Source organism: Salmo salar, unplaced genomic scaffold (assembly GCF_905237065.1).
Source record: "Salmo salar unplaced genomic scaffold, Ssal_v3.1, whole genome shotgun sequence".
Lineage (NCBI taxonomy): Eukaryota > Metazoa > Chordata > Actinopteri > Salmoniformes > Salmonidae > Salmo > Salmo salar.
The window spans coordinates 50,001-65,000 of record NW_025549546.1 but is presented as its reverse complement, the minus strand read 5'-3'; the positions used below and the strand labels follow the sequence as shown (position 1 = coordinate 65,000).

Below are 15,000 nucleotides of genomic sequence, written 5' to 3'. Positions count from 1 at the left end.
TTGTTCAGGGGAACGGTGGGTTAACTGCCTTGTTCAGGGGAACGGTGGGTTAACTGCCTTGTTCAGGGGAACGGTGGGTTAACTGCCTTGTTCAGGGGAACGGTGGGTTAACTGCCTTGTTCAGGGGAACGGTGGGTTAACGGCCTTGTTCAGGGGAACGGTGGGTTAACTGCCTTGTTCAGGGGAACAGAACAAGTGTCACAGAACAACAGATTTTTATCTTGTCAGCTCGGGGATAAAAACTTGCAACCTTTCAGTTACTAGTCCAACGCTCTAACCACTAGGCTACCTGCAGCCCCTCCGCTCTAACCACTAGACTACCTGCCGCCCCTCCACTCTAACCACTAGGCTACCTGCCGCCCCTCCACTCTAACCACTACTCTACCTGCCTCCCCACTCTAACCACTAGGCTACCTGCCGTCCCTCCACTCTAACCACTAGGCTACCTGCCGTCCCTCCACTCTAACCACTGGGCTACCTGCCGTCCCTCCACTCTAACCACTAGGCTACCTGCCGTCCCTCCACTCTAACCACTAGGCTACCTGCCGGTCCCTCCACTCTAACCACTAGGCTACCTGCCGTCCCTCCACTCTAACCACTAGTCTACCTGCCGTCCCTCCCCTCTAACCACTAGACTACCTGCCGCCCCTCCACTCTAACCACTAGGCTACCTGCCGCCCCTCCAATCTAACCACTACTCTACCTGCCTCCCCACTCTAACCACTAAGCTACCTGCCGTCCCTCCACTCTAACCACTAGGCTACCTGCCGTCCCTCCACTCTAACCACTAGGCTACCTGCCGTCCCTCCACTCTAACCACTAGGCTACCTGCCGTCCCTCCACTCTAACCACTAGGCTACCTGCCGTCCCTCCACTCTAACCACTAGGCTACCTGCCGTCCCTCCACTCTAACCACTAGGCTACCTGCCGTCCCTCCACTCTAACCACTAGGCTACCTGCCGTCCCTCCACTCTAACCACTAGGCTACCTGCCGTCCCTCCACTCTAACCACTAGGCTACCTGCCGCCCCTCCACTCTAACCACTAGGCTACCTGCCGCCCCTCCACTCTAACCACTAGGCTACCTGCCGCCCCTCCACTCTAACCACTAGGCTACCTGCCGCCCCTCCACTCTAACCACTAGGCTACCTGCCGCCCCTCCACTCTAACCACTAGGCTACCTGCCGTCCCTCCACTCTAACCACTAGGCTACCTGCCGTCCCTCCACTCTAACCACTAGGCTACCTGCCGTCCCTCCACTCTAACCACTAGGCTACCTGCTGCCCCTCCACTCTAACCACTAGGCTACCTGCCGTCCCTCCACTCTAACCACTAGGCTACCTGCCGCCCCTCCACTCTAACCACTAGGCTACCTGCCGCCCCTCCACTCTAACCACTAGGCTACCTGCCGCCCCTCCACTCTAACCACTAGGCTACCTGCCGTCCCTCCACTCTAACCACTAGGCTACCTGCCGTCCCTCCACTCTAACCACTAGGCTACCTGCCGTCCCTCCACTCTAACCACTAGGCTACCTGCCGTCCCTCCACTCTAACCACTAGGCTACCTGCCGTCCCTCCACTCTAACCACTAGGCTACCTGCCGTCCCTCCACTCTAACCACTAGGCTACCTGCCTCCCCCTCCACTCTAACCACTAGGCTACCTGCCTCCCCCTCCACTCTAACCACTAGGCTACCTGCCTCCCCCCTCCACTCTAACCACTAGGCTACCTGCCTCCCCCTCCACTCTAACCACTAGGCTACCTGCCTCCCCCTCCACTCTAACCACTAGGCTACCTGCCGCCCTCCACTCTAACCACTAGGCTACCCGCCGCCCTCCACTCTAACCACTAGGCTACCCCCCCCCAACCACTAGGCTACCTGCCGTCCCTCCACTCTAACCACTAGGCTACCTGCCGCCCCTCCACTCTAACCACTAGGCTACCTGCCGCCCTCCACTCTAACCACTAGGCTACCTGCCGTCCCTCCACTCTAACCACTAGGCTACCTGCCGTCCCTCCACTCTAACCACTAGGCTACCTGCCGCCCTCCACTCTAACCACTAGGCTACCTGCCGCCCCTCCACTCTAACCACTAGGCTACCTGCCGCCCCTCCACTCTAACCACTAGGCTACCTGCCGTCCCTCCACTCTAATCACTAGGCTACCCGCCTCCCCTCCACTCTAACCACTAGGCTACCCGCCGTCCCTCCACTCTAACCACTAGGCTACCCGCCGCCCCTCCACTCTAACCACTAGGCTACCCGCCGCCCCTCCACTCTAACCACTAGGCTACCCGCCGCCCTCCACTCTAACCACTAGGCTACCCGCCGCCCTCCACTCTAACCACTAGGCTACCCGCCGTCCCTCCACTCTAACCACTAGGCTACCCGCCGCCCCTCCACTCTAACCACTAGGCTACCCGCCGCCCCTCCACTCTAACCACTAGGCTACCCGCCGCCCTCCACTCTAACCACTAGGCTACCCGCCGCCCCTCCACTCTAACCACTAGGCTACCCGCCGCCCCTCCACTCTAACCACTAGGCTACCCGCCGCCCCTCCACTCTAACCACTAGGCTACCCGCCGCCCCTCCACTCTAACCACTAGGCTACCCGCCGCCCCTCCACTCTAACCACTAGGCTACCCGCCGCCCCTCCACTCTAACCACTAGGCTACCCGCCGCCCCTCCACTCTAACCACTAGGCTACCCGCCGCCCCTCCACTCTAACCACTAGGCTACCCGCCGCCCCTCCACTCTAACCACTAGGCTACCCGCCGCCCTCCACTCTAACCACTAGGCTACCCGCCGCCCCTCCACTCTAACCACTAGGCTACCCGCCGTCCCTCCACTCTAACCACTAGGCTACCCGCCGTCCCTCCACTCTAACCACTAGGCTACCCGCCGTCCCTCCACTCTAACCACTAGGCTACCCGCCGTCCCTCCACTCTAACCACTAGGCTACCCGCCGTCCCTCCACTCTAACCACTAGGCTACCCGCCGCCCCTCCACTCTAACCACTAGGCTACCTGCCGCCCCTCCACTCTAACCACTAGGCTACCTGCCGTCCCTCCACTCTAACCACTAGGCTACCTGCCGTCCCTCCACTCTAACCACTAGGCTACCTGCCGTCCCTCCACTCTAACCACTAGGCTACCTGCCGTCCCTCCACTCTAACCACTAGGCTACCTGCCGTCCCTCCACTCTAACCACTAGGCTACCTGCCGTCCCTCCACTCTAACCACTAGGCTACCTGCCTCCCCCTCCACTCTAACCACTAGGCTACCTGCCGCCCCTCCACTCTAACCACTAGGCTACCCGCCGCCCCTCCACTCTAACCACTAGGCTACCCGCCGCCCTCCACTCTAACCACTAGGCTACCCGCCGCCCCTCCACTCTAACCACTAGGCTACCCCCCCCCAACCACTAGGCTACCCGCCGCCCTCCACTCTAACCACTAGGCTACCCGCCGCCCCCTCCACTCTAACCACTAGGCTACCCCCCCCAACCACTAGGCTACCTGCCGTCCCTCCACTCTAACCACTAGGCTACCTGCCGTCCCTCCACTCTAACCACTAGGCTACCTGCCGCCCCTCCACTCTAACCACTAGGCTACCTGCCGCCCCTCCACTCTAACCACTAGGCTACCTGCCGTCCCTCCACTCTAACCACTAGGCTACCTGCCGTCCCTCCACTCTAACCACTAGGCTACCTGCCGCCCCTCCACTCTAACCACTAGGCTACCTGCCGCCCCTCCACTCTAACCACTAGGCTACCTGCCGTCCCTCCACTCTAACCACTAGGCTACCTGCCGTCCCTCCACTCTAACCACTAGGCTACCTGCCGTCCCTCCACTCTAACCACTAGGCTACCTGCCGCCCCTCCACTCTAACCACTAGGCTACCTGCCGCCCCTCCACTCTAACCACTAGGCTACCTGCCGTCCCTCCACTCTAACCACTAGGCTACCTGCCGTCCCTCCACTCTAACCACTAGGCTACCTGCCGCCCCTCCACTCTAACCACTAGGCTACCTGCCGCCCCTCCACTCTAACCACTAGGCTACCTGCCGTCCCTCCACTCTAACCACTAGGCTACCTGCCGCCCCCCTCTAACCACTAGGCTACCTGCCGCCCCTCCACTCTAACCACTAGGCTACCCTGCCGTCCCTCCACTCTAACCACTAGGCTACCTGCCGTCCCTCCACTCTAACCACTAGGCTACCTGCCGTCCCTCCACTCTAACCACTAGGCTACCTGCCGCCCCTCCACTCTAACCACTAGGCTACCCGCCGTCCCTCCACTCTAACCACTAGGCTACCTGCCGCCCCTCCACTCTAACCACTAGGCTACCCGCCGTCCCTCCACTCTAACCACTAGGCTACCTGCCGCCCTCCACTCTAACCACTAGGCTACCCGCCGCCCCTCCACTCTAACCACTAGGCTACCCGCCGCCCCTCCACTCTAACCACTAGGCTACCCGCCGCCCCTCCACTCTAACCACTAGGCTACCCGCCGCCCCTCCACTCTAACCACTAGGCTACCTGCCGCCCCTCCACTCTAACCACTAGGCTACCCGCCGCCCCTCCACTCTAACCACTAGGCTACCCGCCGCCCCTCCACTCTAACCACTAGGCTACCCGCCGCCCCTCCACTCTAACCACTAGGCTACCCGCCGCCCCTCCACTCTAACCACTAGGCTACCCGCCGCCCCTCCACTCTAACCACTAGGCTACCCGCCGCCCCTCCACTCTAACCACTAGGCTACCCGCCGCCCCTCCACTCTAACCACTAGGCTACCCGCCGCCCCTCCACTCTAACCACTAGGCTACCTGCCGCCCTCCACTCTAACCACTAGGCTACCCGCCGCCCCTCCACTCTAACCACTAGGCTACCCGCCGCCCCTCCACTCTAACCACTAGGCTACCCGCCGCCCCTCCACTCTAACCACTAGGCTACCCGCCGCCCCTCCACTCTAACCACTAGGCTACCCGCCGCCCCTCCACTCTAACCACTAGGCTACCCGCCGCCCTCCACTCTAACCACTAGGCTACCTGCCGCCCCTCCACTCTAACCACTAGGCTACCCGCCGCCCCTCCACTCTAACCACTAGGCTACCTGCCGCCCCTCCACTCTAACCACTAGGCTACCTGCCGCCCCTCCACTCTAACCACTAGGCTACCTGCCGCCCCTCCCTCTAACCACTAGGCTACCTGCCGCCCCTCCTCTAACCACTAGGCTACCCCGCCTCCCCTCTAACCACTAGGCTACCAGCCTCCCCTCCTCTAACCACTAGGCTACCTGCCTCCCTCCACTCTAACCACTAGGCTACCAGCCGCCCCTCCTCTAACCACTAGGCTACCTGCCTCCCCCCTCCTAACCACTAGGCTACCTGCCTCCCCCTCTAACCACTAGGCTACCTGCCACCCCTCCACTCTAACCACTAGGCTACCCGCCGCCCCTCCACTCTAACCACTAGGCTACCCGCCGCCCCTCCACTCTAACCACTAGGCTACCCTGCCTCCTCTAACCACTAGGCTACCTGCCTCCCCTCCACTCTAACCACTAACCAGCCTCCCCTCCTCTAACCACTAGGCTACCTGCCTCCCCCCTCTAACCACTAACCTGCCGTCCATAGGTGGCACCCTTTGCAAATTCGCCATCTAGCGTGTTTTGAACACCTTAGCCCAGTGACCCGATGTTGAGTTAAATTTAAAATATTATTTTTACTTTGTTACAGTTCATATATGAAAATGCCAGAATCTATGGATGTCAATCACATGACTGGGCAGGTGCGCAGCCTGGGTGGGCCTGGGAGGGCATAAGCCCTAAGTTGGAGGCGGTTTATGGTAGAGAAATGAACATTTAAATTCTCTGGCAACAGCTCTGGTTGAGATTCCTGCAGTCAGCATGCCAGTTGCACGTTCCCTGAAAACTTGAGACCATCTGTGGCATTGTTGTGTGACAAAACTGCGCATTTTAGAGTGGCCTTTTATTGTCCCCCTAGCACAAGGTGCACCTATGTAATGATCATGCTGTTTAATCAACTTCTCGATAGGCCACACCTGTCAGGTGGGATGGATTATCTTGGTAAAGGAGAAATGCTCACTAACGCTGGTCTGGACTTCGTTTTTGTATTTCAGTTTTTATTATTTTTTGTTTCAATTCTCACGTGACAAACACTTGCACGACGTGTCAGAGCCTTATAACCGAATGGCAAACGCATTTCCAGTGGATTATGGGAGGGGGAAATGTGCTTCATTTCCAGTGGATTATGGGAGGGGGAAATGTGCTTCATTTCCAGTGGATTATGGGAGGGGGAAATGTGCTTCATTTCCAGTGGATTATGGGAGGGGGAAATGTGCTTCATTTCCAGTGGATTATGGGAGGGGGAAATGTGCTTCATTTCCAGTGGATTATGGGAGGGGGAAATGTGCTTCATTTCCAGTGGATTATGGGAGGGGGAATATGTGCTTCATTTCCAGTGGATTATGGGAGGGGGAATATGTGCTTCATTTCCAGTGGATTATGGGAGGGGGAAATGTGCTTCATTCGAAAGACGTTGATTTTATTTGTTTACGTGTTGTACATCACGTGCAACAGAACCGACCGACGCAAAACAAAAACCAAAAAAGTGGGTTAATCAACACTTTTTTTCCCCTGTGAATCCCACTTCCTCCTTCTGCCAAAAAAGGACTAACGACATGTATAACCGGTGAAGTTTTTTATAAAAATAGGGGTTTTAATTCAACATTCTGAAGAGACTGGTAACCATGGAGTAACCACGGTAACGGTCTCTCTTTAGGCAACACGTGTGTGTGTGTGTGTGTGTGTGTGTGTGTGTGTGTGTGTGTAACTGGGGAGGAAATGTAGTTTGGCGCAACTGGAGACACACAGCTTGTGTTTCTCTCTGATATGGAAGATAAGGGTTGTAAGGCTACGTAGTGTCTGTGGAGGGTATTTTGTCAGAAGGAGGGTTATAAGGCTACGTAGTGTGTGTGGAGGGTATTGTTTGTCAGGAGGGTTATAAGGCTACGTAGTGTGTGTGTGGAGGGTATTGTTTGTCAGAAGGAGGGTTATAAGGCTACGTAGTGTGTGTGGAGGGTATTGTTTGTCAGAAGGAGGGTTATAAGGCTACGTAGTGTGTGTGGAGGGTATTGTTTGTCAGAAGGAGGGTTATAAGGCTACGTAGTGTGTGTGGAGGGTATTGTTTGTCAGGAGGGTTATAAGGCTACGTAGTGTGTGTGTGGAGGGTATTGTTTGTCAGAAGGAGGGTTATAAGGCTACGTAGTGTCTGTGTGGAGGGTATTTTGTCAGGAGGGTTATAAGGCTACGTAGTGTGTGTGGAGGGTATTGTTTTGTCAGAAGGAGGGTTATAAGGCTACGTAGTGTGTGTGATATATATTATATTGTGTTTCTCTGCAGTCGGAGGTCCATGGCAGATACCTGGGAGGCACAGAGGACAGGATCAGCTGCTTTGCCCAGGTAGGTGGGTTTTCAACTTCCTGAACGAGCGAATGGACATTATAACGTGTGTGTGTGTGGACTGTAACGTGTGTGTGTGTGGACTGTAACGTGTGTGTGTGTGTGGACTGTAACGTGTGTGTGTGTGTGTGTGTGGACTGTAACGTGTGTGTGTGTGTGTGTGGACTGTAACGTGTGTGTGTGTGTGTGTGTGGACTGTAACGTGTGTGTGTGTGTGTGTGGACTGTAACGTGTGTGTGGACTGTAACGTGTGTGTGGACTGTAACGTGTGTGTGGACTGTAACGTGTGTGTGTGTGGACTGTAACGTGTGTGTGTGTGTGTGTGTGTGTGGACTGTAACGTGTGTGTGTGTGGACTGTAACGTGTGTGTGTGTGGACTGTAACGTGTGTGTGTGTGGACTGTAACGTGTGTGTGTGTGGACTGTAACGTGTGTGTGTGTGTGTGGACTGTAACGTGTGTGTGTGTGTGGACTGTAACGTGTGTGGACTGTAACGTGTGTGTGTGTGTGTTGTGTGGACTGTAACGTGTGTGTGGACTGTAACGTGTGTGTGGACTGTAACGTGTGTGTGGACTGTAACGTGTGTGTGTGTGTGGACTGTAACGTGTGTGTGTGTGGACTGTAACGTGTGTGTGTGTGGACTGTAACGTGTGTGTGTGTGGACTGTAACGTGTGTGTGTGTGTGTGTGGACTGTAACGTGTGTGTGGACTGTAACGTGTGTGTGGACTGTAACGTGTGTGTGTGTGTGTGTGTGTGGACTGTAACGTGTGTGTGTGTGGGACTGTAACGTGTGTGTGTGTGTGTGTGTGTGTGTGTGTGGACTGTAACGTGTGTGTGGACTGTAACGTGTGTGTGGACTGTAACGTGTGTGTGTGTGTGTGTGTGTGTGTGGACTGTAACGTGTGTGTGTGTGTGTGGACTGTAACGTGTGTGTGTGTGTGTGTGGACTGTAACGTGTGTGTGTGGACTGTAACGTGTGTGTGGACTGTAACGTGTGTGTGTGTGTGTGTGTGTGTGTGTGTGTGTGTGTGTGTGTGGACTGTAACGTGTGTGTGTGTGTGTGTGTGGACTGTAACGTGTGTGTGGACTGTAACGTGTGTGTGTGTGTGGACTGTAACGTGTGTGTGTGTGGACTGTAACGTGTGTGTGTGTGGACTGTAACGTGTGTGTGTGTGTGGACTGTAACGTGTGTGTGTGGACTGTAACGTGTGTGTGTGTGGACTGTAACGTGTGTGTGTGTGTGGACTGTAACGTGTGTGTGTGTGTGTGTGGGGACTGTAACGTGTGTGTGTGTGTGTGTGGGGACTGTAACGTGTGTGTGTGTGTGTGTGTGTGTGGGGACTGTAACGTGTGTGTGTGTGTGTGTGTGGACTGTAACGTGTGTGTGGACTGTAACGTGTGTGTGGACTGTAACGTGTGTGTGTGTGTGGACTGTAACGTGTGTGTGTGTGGACTGTAACGTGTGGACTGTAACGTGTGTGTGGACTGTAACGTGTGTGTGGACTGTAACACGTGTGTGTGTGTGTGTGGACTGTAACGTGTGTGTGTGTGTGTGTGTGGACTGTAATATTTGGTCTCTCTCCCAGACTGCGTCAGTGGCTGAAAAATGGAGCGTCCACATTGCCATGCATCCTCAGGTAACACACCTACAACCCCCCCTTCCCCCCCTAAATGAAGCGTCCACATTGCCATGCGCCCTCAGGTAACACACCTACAACCCCTTGACCCCTGCACCTCTCCCGTCCAGGTGAACATCTTCAGTGTGACCAGGAAGCGTTACGCCCACCTGTCCTCCAAGGTGGACGAGGTCTCTATAGACCGCGACGTCCCGTGGGGGGTCGACTCCCTGATCACCCTGGTGTTCCTGGACCAACGTTACCACCTGCAGACGTCTGATAACCGCTTTCTGAAGAACGACGGCAGCCTGGAGGCCGCGCCGGACAAGACCACCGGATACACGCTGGAGTTCCGCTCCGGGAAGGTGGCGTTCAGGGATTGTTCCGGGCGATACCTGGCTCCGTCGGGTCCCAGCGGGACCATGAAGAGCGGGAAGACTAGTCGCGTGGGGAAGGATGAGATGTTCTCTCTGGAGCAGAGTCACCCTCAGGTGGTTCTCACCGCCAGCAACGAGAGGAACGTCTCCACCAGGCAAGGTAGGACCATCACAACCTTCTAGAACCTAACCAGGCAAGGTAGGACCATCACAACCTTCTAGAACCTAACCAGGCAAGGTAGGACCATCGCAACCTTCTAGAACAGGACTAGAACCCCACCAGGCAGGGTAGGACCATCGCAACCTTCTAGAACAGGACTAGAAGCTAACCAGGCGAGGTAGGACCATCACAACCTTCTAGAACAGGACTAGAACCCCACCAGGCGAGGTAGGACCATCGCAACCTTCTAGAACAGGACTAGAACCCCACCAGGCGAGGTAGGACCATCGCAACCTTCTAGAACAGGACTAGAATCTAACCAGGTGAGGTAGGACCATCACAACCTTCTAGAACAGGACTAGAACCCCACCAGGCGAGGTAGGACCATCACAACCTTCTAGAACAGGACTAGAACCCCACCAGGTGAGGTAGGACCATCACAACCTTCTGCTCGTAGACCTGGCGGTAACCCAGAACGTAATGGAAGGCCAGGGAACATTCTGCTCATAGACCTGGCGGTAAAGTTGTAAAGACGGAGGGTGGACCTCTTCGTTCTGGTTCTGTCTTAACCCACGTGGACCCAGAACGTTGTTAGAGCGCTGTTGCGATAGTATCTCATAGGGAATAGAATAATGTTGTGATTATTCTATTCCTATGATATAAGGTCACAGCGGTATTCTATATCTGTATGTTCTTAACTCTCTGTGTGTCTCTGTGTGTCTCTGTGTGTCTCTGTGTGTCTCTGTGTGTCTCTGTGTGTCTCTGTGTGTCTCTGTGTGTCTCTGTGTGTCTCTGTGTGTCTCTGTGTGTCTCTGTGTGTCTCTGTGTGTCTCTGTGTGTCTCTGTGTCTCGCAGCGAGTGTTTAATCAGTCAGTTCTCTGAACTGTGCACTGCAGACACCCAGCAGCTTCTCTTCCTCTTTCCTCAGCTCCTTTCCTCCTCCTCCTCCTCCTGGACCAGAGACACAACTCATGTTCTATTTATCATATAGAGAAAGGAGAAGGTCTGCAAGATGGAGAGGGGGGCGAGAGATGGGGGGGCGGGAGATGGAGAGATGGGGCGAGAGAGGGAGGGATGGCGAGAGAGAGGGAGGGGGAGGGATGGCGAGAGCCTGAGAGAGAGGAGAGGCTCCATTTTGTGTCTGGCTGAGAAACAGCTCTGACACCCTGCCTGCCTGTCGTGTTTGTGTGTTATTCTGTAGCTATTCTGCCCCAGTGATCCCTGCAGTAGTTTACTGATGATGCCTCCCACACTCTCTCCACACACAGACACACACACACACTGTCTTAGGGCCGGGCTGGGTGGGAGGGGAGGGGGGGAGAGAGAGAGACTCCTCTTGTGTGGCAGCTACAGTGCAGGCGTTTGTCTGGATTTATGCCAAGGGAGGGACTGCAACACACTGGACTGTGTGTGATCCAGAGATGAGACCTGGACGCTGTCTGGTCGTGACCACAACACGTGTCGTTGTGCTACAGGACTGTCCGTGAGTCTGTGGAAAAAGCTCTTGTCTTCTTCATGGATCCCAAACAGGCAGAGGGTTTAGGAGCGCAGAGGCAGAGGCAGAGGCAGAGGCAGAGGCAGAGGCAGAGGCAGAGGCAGAGGCAGAGGCAGAGGCAGAGGCAGAGGCAGACTACGTGTTTTTAATCTATACACTGTCTGATACTTTAAGCACACTGTTTGATTAAATAATTAAGACACACAAATGACTAGAGGGAGTCTTAACCACAGTTCATTTGATTGTTCTGGGTCTGTGCTGTGCTAAAAATACACAACAAACGCATGACTGACTAGCACCCGTTCTCTCTCTCTTCCCTGTGACTGGGACCCGGTCTGTCTGTCTCTGTCTGTCTGTCTGTCTGTCTCTGTCTGTCTGTCTCTGTCTGTCTGTCTGTCTGTCTCTGTCTGTCTCTGTCTGTCTGTCTCTCTGTCAGTGTTGCCGAAGCTGTAACAATCACAGCAATTTCTGACTGGAAAAAGTTATGTTACCAAAATCCCTAATTTGTTTAGGTAAAAACAATCCCTATTTCCCTCAACCCTTTGCTCTCTCTACGTGACACAAGGTGCAGGGTAGAGTAACCGGGTGATAGCTGGCTAGTAACAGTGGCTAAGGGCAGGGCAGGGTACTGGGTGATAGCTGGCTAGTAACAGTGGTTAAGGGCAGGGTACTGGGTGATAGCTGGCTAGTAACAGTGGCTAAGTTCAGGGCAGGGTACCGGGTGATAGCTGGCTAGTAACAGTGGCTAAGGGCAGGGTACTGGGTGATAGCTGGCTAGTAACAGTGGCTAAGGGCAGGGTACTGGGTGATAGCTGGCTAGTAACAGTGGCTAAGGGCAGGGTACTGGGTGATAGCTGGCTAGTAACAGTGGCTAAGGGCAGGGTACTGGGTGATAGCTGGCTAGTAACAGTGGCTAAGGGCATGGTACTGGGTGATAGCTGGCTAGTAACAGTGGCTAAGGGCAGGGTACTGGGTGATAGCTGGCTAGTAACAGTGGCTAAGGGCAGGGTACTGGGTGATAGCTGGCAAGTAACAGTGGCTAAGGGCAGGGTACTGGGTGATAGCTGGCAAGTAACAGTGGCCAAGGGCAGGGTACCGGGTGATAGCTGGCTAGTGACAGTGGCTAAGGGCAGGGTACCGGGTGGAGGCTAGTAACAGTGGCTAAGTTCAGGGTACTGGGTGATAGCTGGCTAGTGACAGTGGCTAAGTTCAGGGCAGGGTACTGGGTGATAGCTGGCTAGTAACAGTGGCTAAGGGCAGGGTACTGGGTGATAACAGTGGTTAAGTTCAGGGTACTGGGTGATAGCTGGCTAGTAACAGTGGTTAAGGGCAGGGTACTGGGTGATAGCTGGCTAGTAACAGTGGTTAAGTTCAGGGCAGGGTACCGGGTGATAGCTGGCTAGTAACAGTGGCTAAGTTCAGGGCAGGGTACTGGGTGATAGCTGGCTAGTAACAGTGGCTAAGGGCAGGGTACCGGGTGATAGCTGGCTAGTAACAGTGGCTAAGTTCAGGGCTACTGGGTGATAGCTGGCTAGTAACAGTGGCTAAGGGCAGGGTACTGGGTGATAGCTGGCTAAACAGTGGCTAAGGTCAGGGTACTGGGTGATAGCTGGCTAGTAACAGTGGCTAAGGGCAGGGTACTGGGTGATAGCTGGCTAGTAACAGTGGCTAAGTGGCAGGGTACCGGGTGGATGTGGCTAGTAACAGTGGCTAAGGGCAGGGTACTGGGTGATAGCTGGCTAGTAACAGTGGCTAAGGGCAGGGTACTGGGTGATAGCTGGCTAGTAACAGTGGCTAAGGGCAGGGTACTGGGTGATAGCTGGCTAGTAACAGTGGCTAAGGGCAGGGTACTGGGTGATAGCTGGCTAGTAACAGTGGCTAAGGGCAGGGTACTGGGTGATAGCTGGCTAGTAACAGTGGCTAAGGGCAGGGTACTGGGTGATAGCTGGCTAGTAACAGTGGCTAAGGGCAGGGTACTGGGTGATAGCTGGCTAGTAACAGTGGCTAAGGGCAGGGTACCGGGTGGAGGCCAGCTATTTAAGTCTGATGACCTTGAGATAGAAGCTGTTTTTCAGTCTCTCGGTCCCAGCTTTGATGCACCTGTACTGACCTCGCCTTCTGGATGATAGCGGGGTGAACAGGCAGTGGCTCGGGTGGTTGATGTCCTTGATGATATTTTTGGCCTTCCTGTGAAATCTGGTGGTGTAGGTGTCCTGGAGGACAGGAAGTCTGCCCCCGGTGATGCGTTGTGCAGACCTCACTACCCTCTGGAGAGCCCTGTGGTTGCGGGCGGGGCAGCTGCCGTACCAGGCGGTGATACAGCCCGTCAGGATGCTCTCGATTTGTGCATCTGTAAAAGTTTGAGGTTCTTTGGGGCCAAGGGCAGGGTTCAGACCCAGAGCTCTGAGCTTAATGATGGGTTTTTGAGGGTACTATGGTGTTAAATGCTGAATGCTGTAGTCGGTGAACAGCATTCTTACATGGTTGTTCCTCTTGTCCAGATGGGGACAGGGCAGTGTGATGACGATTGCATCAGCTCTCTCGTCTGGTCTCTCTCTCCTGTGTGAGTCTCCTGATTACAGCGGGGCAGGGTTCTGGCTAGGGAGTGGGCTGGTGTTGGCTGGCTGGCTGGCTCTAGCTGCTGTAAGAATCAGTAGGTGTGTGTGTGTGTGCAGAACACAGACTGATCTGGCTCCCCATGTATCCCAGCTGCTGTCCTGTTCAACCCAGCCTGTTGTGTTGAGTGTGTTTTAGTCGCTGGCTGCAGCGAACTGAAAAGACGAGCGACCAGAGATCATACACACACACACACACACACACACACCCACATAGTCTCCTAGTAACCCCCTGGCAGCAGTATGATCCTGTGTCGGCAGGGTTTAAAGGTCAGGAGATGGAGGGACTGCAGTCGGACTGTCTCTGCACCCAGAGGACCTAAAACAGATTGTGGGAGCTGTGTTTTTATGACTTCAGAGTGGCGTTTTTGATATTATCGATCATTTAGTCTGCTGCTGAGAAGGAGAAACAGAACAACGGTATGTTGTGGCTGTCAACGCTAGAGAGACTGGTGGACCAAATACACTGACTGGCCTCTCACTAGGTCACGGCATTGTGTGTGTGGGGACAATCAGTGGGTAGGCTGGCGGCCCCCGTCGGTGGGTAGACCCCCGGGCTGGCGGCCCCCGTCGGTGGGTAGACCCCCGGGCCGGCGGCCCCCGTCGGTGGGTAGACCCCCGGGCCGGCGGCCCCCGTCGGTGGGTAGACCCCTGGGCTGGCGGCCCCCTGTCGGTGGTGGTGTTGGGGGTCAGGCTAAAGAAGCAGTAGATAATTACATAAATGATCTCTTGTCATACCATCTTTGTGATTGCGACTTTAGTTACCAGGAATAAACTCTATCCTACTTCCTGGATAGCGATTTCCCTATTCTAGTCCCCCCTCTTGCGCCTCTGAAAATTCCCAAATGGTTTTCATCAGAAGCGAACCTTTCACTAAATGTAAAGTCTATAGTGGATGTAAAGTAGCTCTATGAAAACCTTTCACTAAATGTAAAGTCTATAGTGGATGTAAAGTAGCTCTATGAAAACCTTTCACTAAATGTAAAGTCTATAGTGGATGTAAAGTAGCTCTATGAAAACCTTTCACTAAATGTAAAGTCTATAGTGGATGTAAAGTAGCTCTATGAAAACCTTTCACTAAATGTAAAGTCTATAGTGGATGTAAAGTATGAAAAGTAGCTGGTGTGTTTTCCTCGTGGAACATTCCAGAGGATAGTACTTCCTGTCCTGTCTACCCCGTTACAAGAGACAACCAACCCTCTCTAAAACCCCCTCAGATCTGTCCTGTCTACCCTGTTACAATAGACAACCAACCCTCTC

At 54.7% G+C, this 15,000-nt stretch overlaps 1 protein-coding gene across 1 annotated transcript in view; it reads left to right on the top strand.

Moving 5' to 3' along the window:
- Window positions 1-15,000, top strand: part of LOC106593115 (fascin) — a 29,591-nt gene that overhangs the window by 1,208 nt on the left and 13,383 nt on the right. Inside the window, exons 2-4 of the mRNA XM_045713411.1 lie at window positions 7,418-7,477; window positions 9,064-9,114; window positions 9,225-9,630. Coding sequence (XP_045569367.1) covers window positions 7,418-7,477; window positions 9,064-9,114; window positions 9,225-9,630 — 517 coding nt within the window. The remainder of the gene's footprint in view (window positions 1-7,417; window positions 7,478-9,063; window positions 9,115-9,224; window positions 9,631-15,000) is intronic.